Genomic DNA, 22,616 nt, shown 5'->3' on the forward strand with positions numbered 1-22,616 from the left:
CCCCCACCTCCCAATTAATTTCTTCCTGCAAAATGCAAACCACCCCTTCTTTCCTTTCCACCGTCCCAAGCTTGCAATCAACTTCACTTAAGTTCTTATTTTTTCCTTCTCTCTCTCTCTCTCTCTCTCTCCTTCTCACTTTCTCCCTCTCCTTCTCACTTTCTCTTTCTCCCACTCTCGCTTCTCCTTCTCTCTCCCTCTCTTTCTCCCCCTCCTTCGCTTTCTCCCTCTCCTTCTCTCTCTTTCTCCCTCTCCTTCTCTCTTTCTCCCCCTCCTTCTCTTTCTGCCTCTCCTTCTCCCTCTCTCTCTTTCTCCCTCTCCTTCTCACTTCTCCTCTCTCTCTCTTTCTCCCTCTCCTTCTCCCTCCCTCGCCTTCTCTCTTTCTCCCTCTCCTTCTCCCTCCCTCTCCCTCTCCTTCTCTCTTCCTCCCTCTCTCTTTCTCCCTCTCCTTCTCTCTCTCCCTCTCCTTCTCCCTTTCTCCTTCTCCCCCCTCTCTTTCCTCTCGCTCTATCCCTCCAACTTCAACACATCATCCCTCTCGACCGTTATTTAGTGGTTAAAAACTTCCTCTTCCGAGGGAAACAGATTTGCGTCACATTTTAGCCATCAGCAGCGCAGAGGAAACTGAATTAAATGCCAACCTCCAACACAGCAGAAAGATTTCCACCCCCAAAAAAAAAATGACTTGGGAGTTTGCTGTAGGCGTAGCTCCTAACAGAAAGAACTTAACCCTTGCAAACACAGGGACAAGTTGGTGCTTTGTCGATGCTTAGCTTTATTCCTCATCTTAAGAGACATCATCACCAAAAACGCATCCTGGACTCCCAGAGAGAAAGAGAGAAAGAGAATAAAATCACTGAACTCTCACACACACACAACCCCCCCTCCCCCCCACACGCAACACACACATAAAACTTTTGTTTTACAATATCTTAGCTGTTTTCTCTGTCACTTTCTGGGCTGCTGCAGTTATACTTCTGTGCCTTTCCACCTCCACCACCACCTCCCCGAATAGCTCAAGGCTGGTTTGGTGCTGAAACTAAAATCTTGCCACATCCAGCCAGTTCCTCTCCTTTCCTTTGTGTTCCTGGATCTGATTAACTCAGATCCTGTAATTGGTTCCAGGTTTACATTCAGCCGGAGAGACTTGTTTGCCAGAGTAATAATAATCACCATCATCATCATCATCCTTTGCGTTCGATAATAGCGCTTTAGCATAGCGCCGAGACGTCTCTATAGATTCACAGGATTTTACTGTGTAGCGTAGTGACTGTGTGTTTTTTGTAGGTGAAACACGTCAGCCCATTTGCACACAGCAATGTCCCACAAAAAAACCCACCCTGAAGCGATTTTACCTGGGAGATCATTAGCGAGGACAGCGGGAGAAACTCCCTTTTCTTTTCGAATAGTGTCATGGGGTCTTTAACGTCCAATTTCTAGACAATGCAGCGTTCCTCCACCACCGCCCTGAAGTGTTTGTGATAAAGAAACTGCATTTGTTTAAGCGCAACGTTTGCCTATAAATACAATCGCTACACTTGACAGCAATTACTTGTGCAGCACTGAGGAGGTTTGACCCCCTTTATCAAACGCGAGAATTATTAGCTTCGTTATGAGAAAATCGAACGAGATATCAAACGTCCAGGAAGCATTCTGACACGATTCGATAGTGTGCAACATTGCTTGCGTCTGCAAGCTGAGGGGAAACCAGCGTTTTATCAGTGAACGAAAATAGCAGCTGGTAAAAATAAACCGCATTAAATGTTGCACTCAAAACATCGAACTTCAAAGTCTTTGAAGACCCCGATACCGATGTTAAGCCAGACTGGAAAATAAAATAAGAGTTGTTGACGTACTCAGAGAATGCACTAAATACTCTAAGGATCTATCTTCTTCCGAGAGATCTATTAACTTAACAGAAGGCCCAGGTCTTCTGTTAATTTGATTCTCGTTTTTCATTCCATCTGAAATTTAGTTCTGCATTTTGTCACACATGCACACACACACACACACGCACACACACGCACACACACACATACATTCACAAACGCTTTTGGGAAGAGTGGTTTAGCACTTTTTATCAGCACCTTAAAATTCATCTGTTTCCAGCATGGAATTATGGCTAATTATAGCTGAAGTTGAAATAGTCGGAAGCGTAGTTCTTTGTCAAACTGCATTTAAAACCTTTTATGAAACTGGGTGGGGTTTTCTGCCCAAGGGACTGTTTCCACATCCCAAGAACAATTATGTGCTGCCTTTAATTATGAGACTCAGCAAGGGCCCACGCAGTCAGAACCTGCAAAGTAACCGTTCCTGCCTGCCTGAAAGATCCATCGCAAAATCATTCTGGTCTTTTAAAAAGCCCCGTTTAAAATGAGAGGGTGGCCATTAGAATCTCTTTTTAAAGTTAGAACCGAAATACATCGACCGAACACAATAAAAGGCCCTTGAATTTAAAATGAAGACGTGCGATTAAAATGACGATTGTTGTAACTTGTGTGCTCGGGAAACGAGTTTCAAATAATGTTTTCGTTTGAAAAAGGAGTCTCCACGAGTGCTATTGGGCAGAGCTGAGCACTGGAACACCCGGATCCCTCCCACTGCCATTTCCCTGGGATGAGCTCAATTTAGGTCATGGGAAAAAAAAATCTTAGATTGAAACTCAGGGTAAGAACGAGGTAAACATGTTCCAGTGCAGAACTCCCTCTGGACTTTCAAGACAACATTCGCAGCCCTGGTATTATCAAGGGATAAAAATCTGCCTGGATTCTCACTGCGTTATACAAATATGCTGAAATTCTTAAGCTCCCATGCAAAGCTTGTTTAAAGGATCTCTCGCTAATGATTTCAGCTTCATGCCAGGAATTCCAGGAAAGCTCAGAATGACATTGGAGCAGCCGATGCTTCCTTCAAATAAGACCCGATTCGGGTTTTTAAGAGAACATCTGGAGCACGGTAACTGACTGCACTAATCCAGCTGCGGAGCCATGTCAAAACTAAGAGGGCATTTCAGAGAGCCAGAGAGGAAATAAAATAAGAAATTTTCGTTCACCCCCATAGCTGGGATTAGCTGCCCTATAGTTGGGGGATTTGCAAGGTCAATTGATGGCATTTGGAATTTTCAGTTCGAGTTTTTACTCTGGTTTAAAGAAAGCAGAATATTGGGTGAAAACAAGGATGTGCAGTTAGTGCAGTGATATTCCACCTCTATATCCTCATCATGGGATCACCACAAAACACCCGCTAAAACTGATCGTTGCTCCAAGGTGATTTGATTGGCAAATGCCGCATTGGGTTTAGGAACACCTCTGGGCGAAAAGATAATGGCGGAAAGAAAGGAAAGCATTTTGACATGGCTGCTGCGGCGAAGATTGATTGACAGCACGTGTCTTTCTTTGTGACACCCTTCGGGCAGAAAAGAGGAACCCATTCTTTTCAAAATTAGCTGAGAGCAAACTAATTTCTTCTCCTTTATTTGGGGCGCTGATTTCACTAAACTACCCACCAGTTGTAGTTGAGTTGGTTTGGTGGCTGCCTACTCCCTCAGGGTCTCAGTGTTGCACTCAGAGATGAAGCCCCATGGCTCTTTTTCTTCCTGTGAGAAGCGTCAGGCTATAGCTTGGAGTGAACCTTAGTGATGTGGTTGACATCGGGCTTGGTACAGAGCTAGATTTACTGTTCTTTGGAACCAGACATTGGGGCTGAAACACACTGCAGCACTTTTATCACTTATAATAATACTTGCATTTGATATAACACCTCATCATGTCATCGGGCGGTGTCAATGCGCTTCACAGGATTTTACTGTAAAGCGTATTAGCTCTATTTGTAGGCGAACATGGCAGCTAATTTCTACACAGCGGTGTCCCACAAACAGCCACGTAGTGAATGACTAATTATAATCACATATAGTAGTTTTGCACAGAGTTTGACACTGCCTTGTTTTAAGGCATAACATCACACAAATCATGTCCTATAAATGTGTGTTTCTGTGTGATACCACGCACTTCTTTTTCTATCATGTAAAACCGCTGCAGAAATATTGTGGCATTAATTTGACAGATTAATTAACTGTAACTCTCAATTTCAAATAACAAGAACATTGCTAAGATAGTAATGGAATCTTAAGATGTGCTTTCCTGAGGAAGAGAAAAATCCATTTTCATCTCAAATTGAGGTAATTCAGCACTAATAAATCACTAATAAGTTTTATTTGAAATCATATAACAAGTAACAAACAAGGTTGTTAACAAGGAGGTTCTGAGTACATCTCTTTATAAATGCCTCCATCTGATTACAGTCAAATGAAACCAGAAATATACCGTTGCACATTGAAACACTCGAAACAACACAACACATTGTTTGATAACAGTGTACATTACAATATACCATACATGTTAATGCGAAGTATAGGTTTTTATTATGAGTATATTAATTAGCACATATTTTGTTTCATAATCAGTTTTTAAGGCAATATCTTCACCGTTCAGAATGATCAGCCTTCAAATTATTTTAAACAAAATATTTCTAATCACTTACTGCAATGAGACGTTACGTGCACTAATGCAGAATGGTGCTCCCAGTAGCCTGTACAATTAGCTTTCATTTTGGCTTTTAACTTCAGAATCAAATCGTCCATTAAGAAAACAATAAGATGCCAGGAATAACATCAATAATCCTTGCATTTGATATAGCGCCTTATCATGTCTTCAAGACGTCTCAAAGCGCTTCACAGAATATACTGTATCCGGTTACTTGAATATTACTTCAAGACATGGGGTAAGAGTAGGGTATTGATTGAATGATATTTAGACACTAGTATTACAATTACATTTTCATGATTTCTTATTAGAGAGTCAATTCAGGGAGAAAAAATCAGTCTGTGTTTAATATAAGGCTTACCATTTCAGATGTTAATTAAATTCTATATTCCCTGATAACATGCTTTGGCCAGGGTACAGGTATTTCTGTGAGCATCTTGGCTCTCCCATCTCAAAGCAGCAAATGGTACATTACTACGCAAACTGCTCTGCAGAGATGCAAAGCGGTTTTATTGTACCCATCTAGCAGCTCATAAAACCAGTAGAATTCTCACTGTGGTTGAATGCAAGTTAATCTGAGCAACAACAAGAAAACAAATGGAAGGAAAACATAAGACGGGATCAGCTGTTAACTCTTTAACTCGCATCAGACTTCTTCAGTCCATTAAAACATGAATTCCAATGAGCGTACAGTTTAATTTGTTGATTGTGTCTAACGAACCGTGCAAATGCAGATCCAAGGATGATGTTTGGTGGAAGCGTTAAGCGTAAAGCCTTATCCTCACCGGCCCCAAGGTTGGGGGTAAAGAAAAGGCATCATGCTTCTAGCAATGCTGAGTGGGAAACAAACAGTAATGCTAAAACCAGAATTAGCTCTGATAGCAGGGCAAGTATATCCAATGATCTCAGTTTGTTAACCAAGCAATGTGACAATTGAAATCTATAGTTTTCACTGCAAACGTCATGGCACAGAAGAAAACACAGGAGATGGAATTGGTTTTAAGACTCTAGCCTCCATTACTAAGCATCCCCAGCAAATGATTGGGCTCCATTCCAAGCTGCTGCGCTATTCTCTGAACATCGAAGCCCATATTCATCAGAAGCTGAATCATGTTCACTTCCTGACCTGTGACTGGATCACGGAGCGCTGGGCAGGTGGGGTTACAATGTGGCAGGCGGCACTGATCAATTAAATGGAAGGAGCAGTTTCTAGCGGGAGGTCTGGAGTTCTTGTTTTCTTGAAGACTTCGATCCCAGCACTGTAACGCTCTATTCAAGGAAATCCCTCGCACTTGAAAGTCCAGCCAGTTGCTACAAGGAAAATGTTGAAGACACAATGCACAATATTTATTATTGTAATCCTAGGAATCCAGCACACGTTCAAAGCTTCCACCCTTTTTATTCAGAAAGTTGAAGTGAAACCATTTTGAAGGTTGGTGGTTCTGATATAGAAGGAGCCCTGACATGGCTGTTGACATGTATCTGTTTTAGACGAGTGGTGTTGTGTTCCGAGTTTTCAAGATGCAGTTTCATCCAATCGTGCCATTCAGTAAATAGCTATAATTACTTAAATCGCCAAGATAGTTGTATTATTCTTAGTACACAAGGTAAGATTGAACTGGGAAAGAAACAAGTGGAGCTTTGGCTATTTCTGATGAGGGCATTTAAAGGAGTAGTTTATTATTCCTTATCCCACCTAGACTAGTTACACTGAGAACAAAGAAACTCTGGCAATGCTGTAAGTATTTCAATACAATTGTATAGTGTACAGCTTTATTTAGTCTCTGTAAGATCTTAGAACATTTTAATAAGAGGCATTTGTTAGTGTAACATAATACTACATGTATAACACAAATTGTATATTTATTATAAAACGCAGTTTGAACGTAGCTATGGTTCAACACTAAACTGCAGAGTAACAGAGTTACTAAAGGTAAGACTTTTAAAACAGTGCAGCTATATTCTGACAGAATTTCCAACAGGGAAATATATCAACCCTATAAACACGAGTTAATTCTTAGCAGATGAATAACTATTCTAGAATCCTTTACATCATAACTTTAAATTTGTTTTAGTATCTTAACACCTTACCTCTTAATTATATTAATATCTTACCTTTTAGTGATCAGGGTGTGGGATAGACATGCCGGGGCGAACACAGCTCTAGAATGGAAATCATTAGAATTATAATGTGTGAATTATACATTACACAGTGAGTTCCAATAAGTGGCGATTTCCAATAAGGAAAATAGAAGTAGGTCACTCTCTTCCTTGAGAGAACTCCACTCTGATGAGATTTACTTTCAGATCGGGTTTCCGCAACTCAACGTGAGGTACACCAGGTTACCAAAAGAGATCTCCACTCAGTTTTGTTACAAATAAATCCCATTAGAAATTATTGCACATTAGACCCCATAATAAACATTTCTAAGGCATTGGCATTCGCCCACAAAATACACAGTCCGTCCACTTTACAATATATCCTGTGAAATGCTTTGAGACGTCTCAATGACGTGATAAGGTGCTATATCAAATGTAAGGACTATTACTCTTGGAGTTACAAGGCCTGCAATTTTGCCTTGTCTCAGTCTGCAAGACCATCTGATCTTAAAATTTTTGATTGTGTAAAACTGGAAAACTCTTAAACTCAGTCCTAATGTGGTTGTTCACAGTTCTTAAAAATATTGCTTCCAAATTAAAGCTTGATTGAATAACTTCGTCAAAACTGCGCCCTACATTTTAAGGCAAAATAGTAGTAATCAGCTGAGTCTAAATTAAATTTCAGGCCTTCAGAGTCCTATATGTGAATACATAAATGTCTAGCCATTGAATTTTGGATGTTAAAACAGGTATATTTTCTGGCACAGAAGGCAGGGCATGGAAGATGGAAAGTGGCCATATAGTGTGGGGAGCATGGTTCAATCTTTTAAAATACATATTGTGCCTCCCACGTGCTGGAGAAATACACTGTTCTATTCAGAACAGGACTCTAGCCACGAGCAGTTTGACTAGTCTTCTGTTGTTGGTTGTCGAAAGATTCAAAATATGTTCTCGTTGCTTTCTATACAAATTAGCTTCAATGACTACATGAGATTGGAATGCAGTTATTGTGGGGGAACGCATCAGTAGATTAACAGAAAAAATGCATTCTGTGGTTTGAGCTCTGAGACCTGGGACTGAATCGAGCTTAAACTGATAGCATGTTTCTCTTTCTTTCCCTCTCTTTCTCTCTCTCTCTCTGGACTTGCTTCTTTCCCACCATTGTCAACCAATCTCAAATGAACGAGGCATGCTGCCCTGCGCTATGCATTGCTGCTATCAACATTATCTCCCAGCGCTATAATCTCCAAGCTTCCTCTGCTGAGGGTTCAAATTAAGAAATGGACAAACTGGAGTGACTCATCTCAGGATTTTTATGCCTAACCCTTCTCTCCTGCATTCAGAACCTGCCCGGTTTCTGGAGATATTTGCCTCAAGGAACGTTTGTGATGCTTCGCTACAGAGCAAAGGAGGAACATAATCATTCCCCGAAAAGTCTTTGCCTCATCATGCTTTTTCGCTTGCTCGGCATTTTACTCTGCAGTCATGATTTATATGGCAGGTCGTGAGTGCTACCTGCGTGTTGTTGCATGCTCCATGAATCCCCAATAACCTCGAGTCTCACAGATTAATCATTATCTTTATATTTGCATTTGGGAGGCATTTATTTGAACAGCGAGCCACCAGAGAAAATTATTCCTATTCAATTCTATCTTGGTTGAATTTCGTCGCTGATGCAACACTGCAGTTTGATCCAATTCCTTTGAGTTTGTTGCCCAATAATGCAAAATAATTATGCTTGGCATATGATTCCTCCTGCACTATCGTATTCATAATTGTCCACCTGTGCTCAGCTGCAATGTTATATCTAAGCACTTACGAGACATCACGCAGTGAATTTCTGAGATCTCGGCCCAAATTCTGAATGTAGTTCCACTGACTTTCTGTGAGAGAATGGCTTCCCAGTTGAATGTTCTCAATTTTCAACTGTTCCTCGTCAAACAGCCACTGTACCACAAACACTGGGGCTGAAAGAAAGTAACAATATTAAGCATTATCTGTTGCACACATTAGTTTGTAAATGTAGCTTTGAAAAGTTTTTAGTGACTCAGTGAGTGACTGATTAGTATGGGCCCAGGATGTGCCTAGGTTTGATTCCCAGTCTTTGAGTCCAGCGTGAAAGGCGCTATACGTATGTAATTTTGTTTTGGGATCTCAGTCAGAGTAACAGTTGTTGCATTGGCCAGGAAAGGGAAAATCAGACAGGGTTCCCACTCCAGCTCACTATCAAAGAACTTGCTGAGCATTGAGTGAGCACAGGATCAGGCTCAGATAAGATCCCTTCCTCTCTTCCCCAATCCCCTCACACGTTGAATAGCTTGCTGTCAAGACTCACAGATAAATAGTCTGTTTGTCACTCAGTCGCACTGTAACCCAGCAAATGAAAAAGAGTCAAATGCCTTCAGGAGGAAGGCAGTTGGAGGAAAATGTTCAAGAAAATTGATAAGAAAATGGTTTTATTTACACGTTAGAGACGAGTACATCCTATGACCGAAGAAACACTGCCATTCATCTCCACGTCTGAACTGCTGTCTGCATCGTTCAGGAATAATGCCATTCCACAACCTGCACAGAAATTCGTCATCAGCTCATTGAAAATACTTAGACTAAACAGATGTTACTTTGCTTCCGTAAGGCAATATAAAGTTGTCTACTGAATCATGTTCATCCTGACTTAAATCAATATTTTCCTAGATAGAAATAAAGCGGGTATCGATTAATTCTAACACTCAGCCTAAACTAATCAGTCTCTGATGAGGGAATTTTAACTCAGGCATCGGAGCTATATGGTGCTTAATGCCCAGTTTCTACTGCCCACTCTACATCACTTTGAATAGGGCTGAACTTTGGTGCATTGTGTAGAACAGAGGAATCGTGTGATTGCTTTTAATGTGCAATCAGCTCTTTATTAATCTCCTTCTGATGAGACGTTAAACCGAGTTCCTGTCTGCCTGGTCAGGTGGACTTTAGAGATCCCATGGGCACTACTCGAAAAAGAGAAGGGAGTTTCTCTGTAACAAAAGGAGGATTCTCATCGTAAAGAGAAAAATAACATAGGGTACAGACCAGGACGTATTCTGATGCAGTTTAATAAATAATCCATTGAAATGTTATTCTCCCTTTCCTAGTCTTTTAATAATATAACATTTGCAATCTCTGGTTTTACCTGAGCCCCTTTTTAATGACATCGTTAGGAGTGCAAGAGGCCACGTCTACACATTCAGCCTGCCGTTGTGGTTTGCTTTCGAGGAACCAGCCTGAGTCGACCAAACCCCGGACTTGCACATCAGCTCCCAGCTGTTCCAGCAGACTGGCCACTCGCTCAATGTTCAGCAGCACTCCAGTCCCACCAGCACTGCAAACACACGACAAGCTTCAGAACTGCAATATACTTAAAGATCATTTGGGCTCGAGTATGGAAGAATGGTTGGAAGAGTCTTTTGCGACGAGGACCCACGAGGCACGATCAGAGTCAAAGTATTAAATAAGACATTTGAATGTGTTTAACACAAGGAAAATCGATTCGTTCGAACTCCATCCCACAGTACCTCCGCCTCGCCCGCTCCCTTGGTTGCTTCAAGACCCGTCTCAAGACCCTTCTCTTCGACCGAGCCTTAGGTCACCCTCCTAACCCTATCCTCCCCACCCTCCACCCTTCCTGATCCCAACCACCAGCTCAGATGCGGATCCCTGACTGTCCAGCGCCTTGGGACGTCCTCCTGACATGAAAGGCGCTGTACAAATGTAATGTGTTGTTGTAGTTAATTGCGTCTTTTATGGAAACTGACTGGAGGAGTTAAACAATGACGGCTTTGCACGATAAGTATAACTGATCTTTTATCTGATCTTTCCTCGGAAAGCAAAGTGACGATTTTTATAAGTAAAAATCTTATTTACCTGGTTCCAGCAAGCATGACCACTTTGGCCAAAGTAATACCCTTTGGCACCAAGTCTTTAATCACTTCCTTGAGAATCAAGGACCCCATAAATGCATATTCAACTGGAAAATAAGGAACTTGTATTAATGTACCAAAAGCAGATTATTTTTTCTCCATAAACAAAAAACAACAAAAATTCTCTACAATGTACCTTGGCGAGACCGAGGTGCAGTCCCACTCCACACGTCACTTGAGCAGTAAGGTACAAACCTAAGACATGGAACATAGCAATTAATAATCAGTTTGATTTTTTTTTAACCGTGTAACAAACTGCGGACCTTCAAATGCAATGAAACATGTCGGAAGGGATGTGCGAGTCAATCCCGGAATCAAAAACTCATTGTGGGAAAGAGGGTCTGTCTTTGTGCCAGAAGGATGAATGAAACGAAAAGGTTTGTGTATGAGTTGAGGTAGGTTTGGAGCAGGCAAGAGTTTTGTGATCACAAAATGACTGACAGGAAAAGAAAGCATTGCTAGGTGGGATTGGCTGATAGTCTGCACGGCTTGCGGTCACTTAGAACACAATTACCAAAGGAATTCATTAATGGTAATCGAGTTCAGATCGATTCATCAAGTGCTATTGGTTGACCATCACCCCAACCCAGTTCCTACTATTATGGTGAATTCCAGGTGCAAATAGTTTAGAAATAATAATCCCAAATAGTTGTGGGGGAGTGAGGAGTGTCGATCAGAGACAAGGAGTGAAATTCTTCCCACTGACATGGAGAAGTGGGCGGAGGGGGGGAGGGGTGAAGAAGAATAATTTGTTAAGTACCAGGCCATTGGAAGAGACCGGTAGATTGTCTGCTCAGCCTCTCGGGCCTGAGAAATAGATGTCACGGGAAGATCAGGATAGGGAAAACAAAGAGAAACAAAACAACTGCCCTTTTTTAGACCTGCTATTTTACTTACAAAATTGAGGAAGAATGTCCGGTCACTATTTACATTTTAGCTTCTACCCACCCAGTTTATCTTACTTGACCACACTCTGGAAGAAATGAAGAGAAGTGCTTACACAGTGTTGGCATTCCACCAGTGTGGGTTTTCCTCTGGCTGTGATGACAGAATTCCAGAACCTGCCACAAGGAATAAGCAGCGTTGAGCCAAGGAAGTTCACAACTATTCCCAGAGACGATATTTGGTAACTGTGTGGATTACTCTTTACAAGATGTCAACATCAGTGGCTTCTCTTAGAACATCTCCCCATAACCCATCTCACCAAAGCCCCCACATCTAATTACCTTTCTGGGCTTGCGGCCACTCAGAAGAACTCATGAGTCGTCGAATTGATCTGTATCTTGTGTCACAACTCTCTTTGTTGTAACAGCACCAGCCACCTAAAGCAGCGAAACAAATTCAACCACAGATCAAATATATTCGTACCATCAAAAGTTTTTTTTTCTATTGCTAAGACGAACCTTATCTTATTATTTTTAGTGACATTCTTTCAAATTGGGCTTTCAACTCAAATTCTGCATGAATAGTAATCCTACAAGAGCATAATAATAATAATAATAATCCTTGCATTTGATATAGCGCTTTTCACGTCTTTGAGATGTCTCAAAGCGCTTCACAGGATGTACTGTAAAGTGAATTGACTGTGTATTTTGTGGGCGAACACGGTAGCCAATTGTGCACAAACAGTCATGGATAGAGTGATCAATTTTTTTTGAAGGAATTATTATGACCTCTGCCAATTCAGCTAATATTCTCCCTACGTTATTCTGTACTTGCTGACGCTTTTGGATTAGGATATTCAGGTCTATTTTCAATTTAGTATGTTTGATTTTGTGGGTGATTGACGAGGTATGTTGTAAATAACATTGACAGAATGCTCTTCCTGTGAAGAGACCTTGGACCTGTTAGTTTGGCACATACCTTCTAAAAATATTATCCACCGCTTGCTTCCTTTCGACTCCCTTAAATAGTACCTGCAAACAGGCAACAGATGGAATGGACATGAACGTAAACTATATTAGAAACCAAACAATGAATGATCCTTCAATTTGATACAGCGCCTTATCACGTCTTCGAAATGTCTCAAAGCGCATCACGGAATATACTGTAAAGTGAACTGACTGTACGCTTTGTTGGCAATACAGTTACTAGACTAGGAATTGCCGCTAACTTTGATCCGACCTCAGGAAATGTATGACTTTTTCACCTCATGTTATGGTCGAGACTTCACTCATTTTCCTTTAAATAAGTCAAAATAAAAGTACAGCATCTCCTACCCAGCCGGAGTGCCATCATTGCATGTCACAGATGTGCTTCTCAGGAAGTTTAGTCTCATGTCATCAGTGGACGCCGATTTTGAGCATTGATAGAGGGTCTGAGCGAGAGTCTTGACGTGAGACACCAGATTGTCACCATTGCCTTCGGATGCAGTAGCATTGACAGGAAGCGGCACTTGAGAGACTGGCTGCGCAGACTCCCCGCTCGGGTTTGAATTCCTCCTATTTGAGTTAGAATTCTTAGCAGCAGCTTTCAGGTTTGCCCTGTTCTGGGTGCAACCTCCTCCCAGCAAGGCAAAGAACATCACAGTGATGAAGAGGTTCATGGCTGGGATAGGATCTGAAAAATAAAAAGCACATACAGCCATCAGTGAAACTGTTAGATCTGATGCTATATATACAATATATATATATAAAAAGAGAGATTTCAAACAACACCTACCTTTGCAAAGGTGGTCAGTACTGGAAGCCAACCTGCGGCAAAGAAAGAAATATTGGTTCTGCTCACACTCGGATGTGAATTTGATTTTATATTGTCGGCATCTGGATCGAATTTCTCCTTCCTAAACATTCCTTTGAGCTGGCGCCAAGGAGCTGGGGTTCTGAGGCGGATTGGGGCAGGAGGAATAACACTCCTGTGGACGTAAAGTGTCAGTGGAGCTGCCTCAGAGCACTTTAATCAGGGCTGGTGATGACACCCACTCACCTCACCTTTGTCGAGATAATCAAGGCTTTGGTTCATTTGAATCTCATGGAGAAATAATTTCTTTTAAAAACACAGAATCCTTAAAATAACAGAGCCAGTGAAAGTATCGCTCAACTTTTTTTTTTAAAAAAGTATATATTACTCTCCTTATTAAATTCCTGAGACAACTTGCATTTTACTCATAACTGGATAGAAACTCTTTATAGAAAACTCATTGGCCAATTTAATGTCTACACAAGCTAATCCTTTCCAAAACCTGAATTAATATTCAGGAACAGGGTCGTAAAGTAAGGCTTAAGATTCGCAATTTGTGGAAATGCAACGCGGTGAGATTCTATTGATAAAAAAATCAGCAAAACACCACTTAAACACCTATCTGGACAAAATTTAGAACATACAGACTAACACAACAGGGCAGTAAATGAAGGAATTCAGTGCTGCTTATCAGCAGACCAGTGACAAAATAAACAGATGCTATAATAAAAAAAAATAATTCTTGCATTTGATATAGATATAGACATGATTTATCATGTCGTTGAGACGTCTCAAAGCGCTTCATAGAATATATTTTATACCTTTTACCTTTGGATTCGGTGACTTCAGTTCGACTGCCTGGGGAGTCAGAAGGAACTAATAAATGTCAGTGGAAGACTTTCGGAAGAGAAAGACTATCCATTCAATCCTGCCCTGGATATCTTTCAGACAGCAGTAGGGTGACCCGCTGATCACTAAAGGAGACAATGAGTGCTATGCTCCAACCCAAATATTCATCGATGCTACTGGAACAGCCACATTCGTCAAGTGTGTTAATTGAGCCACTGCTAAGGTCTATCATTGGAACAAGCCCCGCGCTAACATCAAAGACTGACAGGTTCTGTTAGTGCAGGAAAAGGGAGATCAGAAATGACATACCAGGACTTCAAGCAATCTTTCTGTGCTGATAGATTGTTTTTCTTTTCCTTTCTAATATGCAGCGCAATTACTCACTGATGATAAGCAGTCGCCAAATGACCTTGCAATGCACATAGTTTTAAAGTTATTAGACCTTCTTGTCAATCAGACAGTGTATTTAGGGTATCAGCTCCTCAGCTCCTCATCAGTGAAAGAAAGCTAAGAGACAGATACATTTCCAAACATGTAAAAAATGTGCTGTTTCGATCTGTGCTTCTCTTCGGAATGTTTTACTGCCCTGTTAAGAGCCTTCAAGGGAAAGCCAGGAATAGTTGACTCTGAAATAGGTTTTACTCCAAAATCATTTGCATTTGAGGGCGATTGGATTTTGGTGACTGTCCCACTAATCACTTCATGTGGGTTCAGAAAGCTAACCTAAAATGGACAAGTAGCTAAGTCACTGGAGGAATAAAATGAAACCAACTGCTTAGTACAGAAGGATGCTTTAATCTCTAAAGCAATTAGACTGACTACTGGTAAGGTCCACCCTCATCTTCAAATGACCTGATCAGTGACATGCAGAAATGTATTTAAACTTAATGTGATTCTTACTATTGGAGAAATGCAGTATTCTGCTCCGGTTCAGTAACTTTATAACTGGTCAAATTACTTGAGGTCTTTTTTTTGCCCTCTTTCTACGTCATCTATTTGGTATCACTTATGAATAGATCCTCCTTAATATAAAAAAAACGCTAGTTTTATTTCGTTTGAATTAAAATAGAAACAAGTGCTAAACCTGGGACGATAGCAATGTTCAGCACTGAGATCTGCAACACAGACACTGTACAAGGAGAAAGGATTACTCTGGAAAAGAAAATATCAACACAGCACAGGAAATATCTTAAATGTTTCCCTTTTGCACAAAGCTGAATGTGATTGCAGAAGACTCAAATTCCTCTCGGTTTCAACCATAACAAGCAAACTAGCCATCAGAGGGCGCATTGAGACAGTGCAGAATTCATTGGTGAGATTGTACTTCGGATCGCGGTGCAAGTTTTATCCCACAGAAACAAAGAGCAACTACATCTTCAGCAGAACAGTAACCCGGTAATGCCTCTGGTATTTGTCTGTGGAGCGTTTGACAAGTAAATGATCCAGCAAGAGTATACATCACAAGAGTACAGTCAATTCACTTTACAGTGTGTTCTGTGAAGCGCTTTGAGACATTTCAATGACATGCTAAGGCGCTAAATCAAATGCAAGGATTATTATTAAGAGAGGTTCAGATAAAGGTCCTTCAGCCCATTTGATCTCATCCTCCCATCACAGCATCAAACTGTGTTTTTTACATAAATGAGTCCAGTTTCCTAGCCTCAACCATCCTTCTTGGAACTCCCTTCCAGTCGATAATTACCCGCTGGGAAAATAAATAATTTCTGGCATTTGTCCTGAAATAGCCCTTTGCAACCCTGAACCTCGTTTCCTCTTGTCCAGCCGCATACAAAATTATTCTTTCTTAATCCTCATGTACAATCGTACCCTTGGAATCAGATCTCTTATTGCCAGGTAAATTACATCTGTAGAATTATTCAAGCTGTATATACCTTAGGTACTAACTCTGTTAAACTAGTGCTAATAACAGTGAATTTCTCCCCACTGTTAGAATTATGTCAATGGTTTATTCCCTCTGTTTTTTGCTAAAATAACAAATTACAAGGATTATTACTGCGGGGTATTAGAAACATGAGTTATACAAACTTCATAACTTTTGTCCAAACTTTGCCTTAATTCAAATGCCTGAGCTCGACAAAGAAAAGATATGATCCAATATTGATCGTTTTCAGAGGCTTGATATGTCCTCCCGATGGGAAAAGTGCTACCTAAATGTAAAACGCTTCCTTTTAAAATACAAATGCGCAAAAGCCCCCCCCCCCCCCCCTCTCTCTCTCTCTCTCTCTGTCTGTCTGTTTTACCTGAGCGGGTGAAGAAATAGGATACGAGATGTGTCCTTTCTTTTGGTTTGAGAACTGGGAACCGATTGAGATGAGCTGGTTGTCTGTTAGCATGGCCCAAAAGTGTCTGCTTTGAGCTAACAACTGCTCCAAGATGACTGAATGGAACAAGTCACACTTTGATTCTAACGCACAGGCCCCAAAGCCATCAATCTTCATTCTTGTCAAATGCCTGAAGCTACAGCATCAACCTATGGGGTGCCTGAAACTTCATCCCGACTGTTACTTTTCTGGGCTTTTCTGTGCCGCTGTGGAAAAGGGTCACTGGGTTACTTTTTAAAGATGCTGATTTATAAATAACCTGAATGGTCTTGTGTCACACACCACTGAAATCCTTTCCTTGAGAGCTCGTAGAATGTGTCCTGGTTAACTTGAGGCCATTTTAATGCTTTAAAAACGTATTATTTAAAAAAAAGAATAGCGTTGGACCTAGCTCACCTGCAAATTGCCGGTCAAATTGAAGGTACGTGCACTAGTTACAGAAGCCTGCCTGAGCATAAGCTGACACTGACCGCGGCTGAAAGCTAAACAATTTTTTTCCTGACTTTGCTTAGGATTTTCATTAAGGGTAAATTGTTGACATTTTGCACAACTCCAAAGATCACGAACCCTCTTGTTGGTCTGAATTCATCCCCTCTGCTCCACCATTGGCACCTGTGCTTTCAGCCAATATCCCCACCAAACCCTGGAACTTCTTGCCTCAAGCCATCTGCCTCACCCGACTTCAGATCGCACCTGATTACCTTCTTCTTCGACCTTACCTACAGTTACCTCCCGTTTCTCCTTGGCTCAGTGATCAACTGGCACTCGATGCTAATGGCAATGGCATTCCCTGGACACACACTTGACTTAGAAGATGATGATGCCCAGCAAAAGCTATAAGAATCAAGGATCTTTGGTTCCACTGGGAGTTCACTCACAAAGTACACCCAGTTGCAGTATAATCCTGTGAAGCGCTTTGAGACGTCTTGACGATGCAATAACACTATTTCAAATGCAAGGATTATTATTGTCATTATTCTACAATATATGTCTATTTTTAAAGGATCGGCAGCGTGCACAGAAAGCTATACTGTGTTTGTGGTTAAACTAATCAATCTGCTTTTATGGTCCTTACACAACCAATAAATCAGATTACTATTGTGCTTCAAATGATGGGCAGATTTTAAACAGACTTGGTGTGTTCGTCTGCACGAGTGCATGGTTGTCTTTCAAGTCCTGCCAAACCTCAGCTTGATCTTCACAACTTCCAGTATTCAACTATAAAATTACCAACACGAACAGCACTGAATAGACACTATGGAGTTTGTACCCCTCGAAATACTTAACAATGTAATAAATTAAGTTTTCACTTTTCTGTAGTGTGAATTCAGATAGCACGCAAACTTGCCAGTTGTCTTTCTGCAAAACCTCCTTGCAATGTGCTCCACAGATTCAAGTATCTAAGAAATGAACGAATTGTTGTAAATTGTTTTTGGTACTTTTCAAATGGAGACACTGCCAATAATTCGCTAGATTTGTGGCCGGTGTAGAATGCAACAGGAATGCAAAAAAAACACACCATAAAAGTAAAGGGTTGCATGAAAAGGACAAATATGAAACCTCTTTCAGCATGTGAAAATTATCTCCTGAAATTTAAATTAGTAAAATATAGCCTGAAATCCGGAACAAACTCCTAAATCAATATTCTGTATTCTGTGTCTCAATATAGTTTACTTATATATCGTTTGATAATCACGTATTATTAATTAAATAATAGAATTGTTTTTGACATAAGACTTATCGCATTGCGAAACAGCTTAAAACGCTTCACAGGATTTTACTGTATTGCGTTTCGCCCACAAAATACAGTCAGTCCACTTTACAGTATATCCTGTGAAGCACTTTGAAACATCTCAACGACGTGATAAGGCTCCGTCTCAATTGCAAGGTTTATTATTATTGTAAAGTGTAGTGACCGTGTATTTGCAGGCAAATGTGGCAGCAATTTGCACACAGCAATGGGCCATTCACAATCATGAAATTATATATAAAATAGGTTATCGTGCAATTTAACAACCTGATGGACTTTTTGCTCAGTCAATAGATTTCATGTTTTCAATTTCAAAATAGTTTTGCAACATTTCAATAGATGTTTTAGCTTTGAAATGTGATAGCCTGTCAGGATAATGTCCCAGCAATTTGAAATCTATAGTGAGAAATGAAACAAGACCTTTTCTTAAGAAAAAATAATTACAGTGGATAACTCCAGTACAGAACTAATGTAGTTTGAACACGGCTACAATTGGCTGAATGGCCTCCTTTAAACTGACCTTTAATTGAGTCACTTAATCCCGAAGCCAATGTTGAGATAAGTACACAGTATAACCCTGGGTTAAGAAATTACGATCAGTAAGTGTTTTCTTCATTGGTTTGTTCATTCTTATTGTTTGCTCATTACTGTAAGAAAGTTAGCAGCACAATTATTTTTTTTACTTGGTAAACAGAATATTTCATTGGTCCTGGAAATGACACAAACAACTTTACACAATATGAGCTGTTCCCATCCATCGAAAATAATAATGTCTTCCTTTTGCCATTCTTGGTTTTGTATGCTGACTTCGAAAAGAAAAGCTCACTTGGTGTAACCTTACTTTAGAAATAGCCAATGCTACAATAATACCTCCTTCGCTGTCTATTTAGGACAGAAGGTCGCCAGAGTCAAATGAGCTTACTGTGCTAATGAATCTCAGTTACTGATTCAAAGAATTACGTGGGAAAATGTCAATATGTTCTATTCTTACAAAGTTGTTCTGAAACATTACAACCGATAGGGAACGATTTTTAAAATTCGGATTGATTAATAAGGATTAGAATTAATACTAATTCCATCACGATAACCGACTGAAATAAAGTTATCAGCACCTGAGTATTGTCGAAGCCCTAATGCTTGTGCTTTGCATTTTTCCAGCAAACCACAGGCATATAGCACCAATGCATTGCCATTAACTGAATAGACTCCCCTTCCAAATTGCTGCATTTAGTTTAATCTGCCTTTGATTTTTGATCCCCCAAATATTGTGTTAAAGCCTTAAACAAGATACAGTTAATTGTTTTATTTTGGTTATGTGGCCAGCAGACACAGCCACATACCGTGGTTAAGAAACTCTAAGCTCTTAGAGTCAAGTGGCTGTCTGATCAGCATACAAAACCAAATGCTTTGTCTCTGCATTATGAAAAGGAACATACTTTTACGCTGTCCCAAGGTAAAACTCTAACCGCAAAAGACTGCTAGGCATTTGGAGGCAACGTAATTGCAGACACTGCTTTTCCAGAGGCAATAACCAGAAAGCGAAGTGACTGAACCCAACTGCAACTTCGGTCACATCAGTACAAACACCCAAAGTTCCCAAAGGCACTAATTCATCACTGAGCTGTTCACAGTTTTGACCTTGTCAGGTGCAGTCCAAAAATGGTGTAACCCTCTCATAATAGTTTCTGAACATAGTCATTAGTTCATTAACTTTCAGAAAGGTAGAGCATTACAGTGGTCATGCAATAACGATAAATCATCAATGTATAACAAACAAACAAGTAGGAAAAGGGGGTATTTTCCTTAAGAAATATAAGAACTGAATGAGATCACAGATCATTATTCCTCTGAGTAAGTAGGTACCATATGACAAACAAGTTATTAACTGAACCATTGTTTTATTAAGATCTTATCATTCTAACGTTGGTGTACAGCAAATTTACCATTTTTGTTACTTGGATTCAAATGATGAAAGTGGCATTAAGTGAAGTGAAGACCAACTATATTTGCAAGCACCGTTGCTATTAAGACCACAGCAGTTTAAAGAAAACCTTATTTATCTCTTCTCTCAGAGGATTTTCTCTTCAATGCTGATGAAATAATAATAATCCTTGCATTTGATATAGTGCCTTATCAGAGCGTCTCAAAGCGCTTCACTGAATATATTGCAAAGTGGATTGACTGTATACTTCGAAGGGATTATTACCCCTGGAACGCAATCCTAATTATTAATTAGAATCCTAATTAGTCCTCAAAACCCATCCCCCTAACACAGGCGATTACCCTTGTTGCTTTCCTCTACATTGTCTCTGGAGCCCAGTTCACACCCTTACGATTTGACACAATAGTCTTAACTACTTTTACCACAACTGGATGCCACAGTACACATTCACGGCTTCTACCCCTTTCCTGGATTTTAAGTTAAATGCAAATGCAAGTTAAATAACAAAAGCCAGCGGCTGGGAAAGCTGAAGCATTTGCTGGCATTTTGTAAGCTGAGCCTCATATCCAAGTTTTACCTTTGTATCAGCAGATGGTCTTCACATGCAACTGAAAGATGATCCTGGAGGAATAATTTATGGTTTCTGACATGACAGACTATCGCTTACATTTTATGTATAGTTGCCATCACTTGTCAAGAATTTTTTTGCATTTGACTGAATGTAAGAGGTCATATAAAATTAAATAATTTCCAGAAATCTACTAATAAACCTGTAGAGCTCACATTTCATTTTAGCATTACAATGAGTTTCTTTTCCAGACGTATTGAGAATTTTTATGCAGTTTAATATTGAATCAAAGCATTGTATCCTTCTGCTGGGGTTTAGTTCTGTAGACGCTCTTTGTCCTTCAGTACCTGTGTCCAAGTGGCAATTCAAGATGTGCAAGTCTTATCAGTGAGTTTCTGTAAGCTATTCGACTGTGTCCTATATCTGATGAAGTACACACATACACATTCCCCTCTGGGATTCACTGGTAATGACTAACGGTTCGAAATCTTATCTGAAATCTTCTAATTGCAAATCGACAGACAAGATCAAATCAAAGATCTATACGGTTCAGTTACTCAGTGGACAAATGCACTCAGAAACTGGAGGAGTTGATGGTTGACAAATATTAAATGGATTTTAAGATCAGTACCACAGAATTCATAGTACCCTAAGTCTGGCTGAGTGACTTGTTTCGTAAAGTATCATTCGTAATCCACTCTCTCATGACATACATTGTAATTAGAACATTATATAAATGAATTGTTTAACATACAATGCAATTGTAAAATATTTGGATTGAAATATAGTTTTAACTTTCATCAATTAAACTAGTTGTAACTTTAACTAATAAAAGCCTACTCCAAACTATATTGGTTTGAAATTATTTTTTCTTGCTAAAGAGCAACATTTTGAAAGAAAAAAACGGAGGAAAATCATCACTAGTTGAACGATTTATTCACCAGTTATATCGAACATTAGAATTATTTGTACGATCTAAGCTATAAAAGAGACAGATGCTTTACTTGCCAGATCAAGATGGGCCGGTGCAAACTGTCCAAGTGAATTAAAGATCTTGGCAGCCATGAGGAGATTAATGGTGCATACTTGTTTGAACCGGTCACGTATGAATTATTTGGTATGCAAGGCATTTTTGTACTTGAAAGCAGTGGATTCAATACTGTTGAATCACGCAACACTTTTAAATCATCACAAACTGTTAGAATAGCTCTCAGCGGTAAGTAATAACCAACTATTACATTAGTGATTGCAGGTCTCATTCTACATTCACATATAAAAATACGCATTACCTCAATTATTAAAAGCCCTATAGGGGACTATATATAAATGCAAATTGTTGTTATTGTTAAAAATCAATGTCAGTCTTTATATCTTAATAATATCAACTTTCATTTACATAATGCCTTTCGCGAAAAAAAGGAACTTAACAAAATGTAACTGATTTGAAATTAAGTGATTTGTTTTGTAGGGAATTGCAGGGAATAATATTTCTATATTCAACTAATGTGTCAAACTAAGAAGTTCCTTCTTCATGTATTAACACACATGCTTGTATGTGCAACATAGGTAGATATGTTACTCCCCAAATTATGGGTTCAATACAGCAAACATAACTAAGTGCAAGGCTGTCCAAACACAAGTGGATATAAGTCCTATTCTGGCAAGAATTACCTTAGAGGTCTCATTTTATTTTGAGGGTGAGTTTCTGCACAATATTTTTCTCCTTTCCTATTGATTTCACCTCAAGCCCCACTCTTAATCAAGTCGCTGAGTATCTAACCTATTCCCAATCTCCCACCAGTCACTTTCCAATTTTTCCTTTCTCCACGTACAGATGACTCTATTTACAATAAAATGTAATCTCGTTAATTCACCTGTTGAGATATATAATC

General features: G+C 39.8%; 1 protein-coding gene across 7 annotated transcripts; it reads right to left on the reverse strand.

Annotated features, from left to right (window-relative positions):
- Positions 1-4,195: 4,195 nt before the first annotated feature.
- Positions 4,196-18,788, reverse strand: notum2 (notum pectinacetylesterase 2). 7 transcript variants are annotated; one of them, XM_042341209.1, is made up of 13 exons: positions 16,384-17,395; positions 13,256-13,287; positions 12,814-13,153; positions 12,458-12,510; positions 11,821-11,916; positions 11,595-11,655; positions 10,731-10,789; positions 10,539-10,641; positions 9,808-9,996; positions 9,106-9,206; positions 8,461-8,608; positions 6,657-6,704; positions 4,196-5,852 (listed from the first exon to the last, which is right to left on the reverse strand). In XM_042341209.1, exons 3-13 carry the CDS (start codon positions 13,137-13,139, stop codon positions 5,549-5,551), a joined length of 1,488 nt encoding a protein of 495 aa, XP_042197143.1. In that variant the 5' UTR covers positions 13,140-13,153; positions 13,256-13,287; positions 16,384-17,395; the 3' UTR covers positions 4,196-5,548. The 7 variants fall into 7 exon arrangements, with proteins under 7 accessions (XP_042197143.1, XP_007891927.2, XP_007891925.2 ...); XM_007893736.2 differs by lacking the exons at positions 13,256-13,287; positions 16,384-17,395 and adding an exon at positions 18,735-18,788; XM_007893734.2 differs by lacking the exon at positions 13,256-13,287.
- Positions 18,789-22,616: the final 3,828 nt, after the last annotated feature.

This window comes from Callorhinchus milii, unplaced genomic scaffold, assembly GCF_018977255.1.
Source record: "Callorhinchus milii isolate IMCB2004 unplaced genomic scaffold, IMCB_Cmil_1.0 Scaffold16, whole genome shotgun sequence".
Taxonomy (NCBI): Eukaryota; Metazoa; Chordata; class Chondrichthyes; order Chimaeriformes; family Callorhinchidae; genus Callorhinchus; species Callorhinchus milii.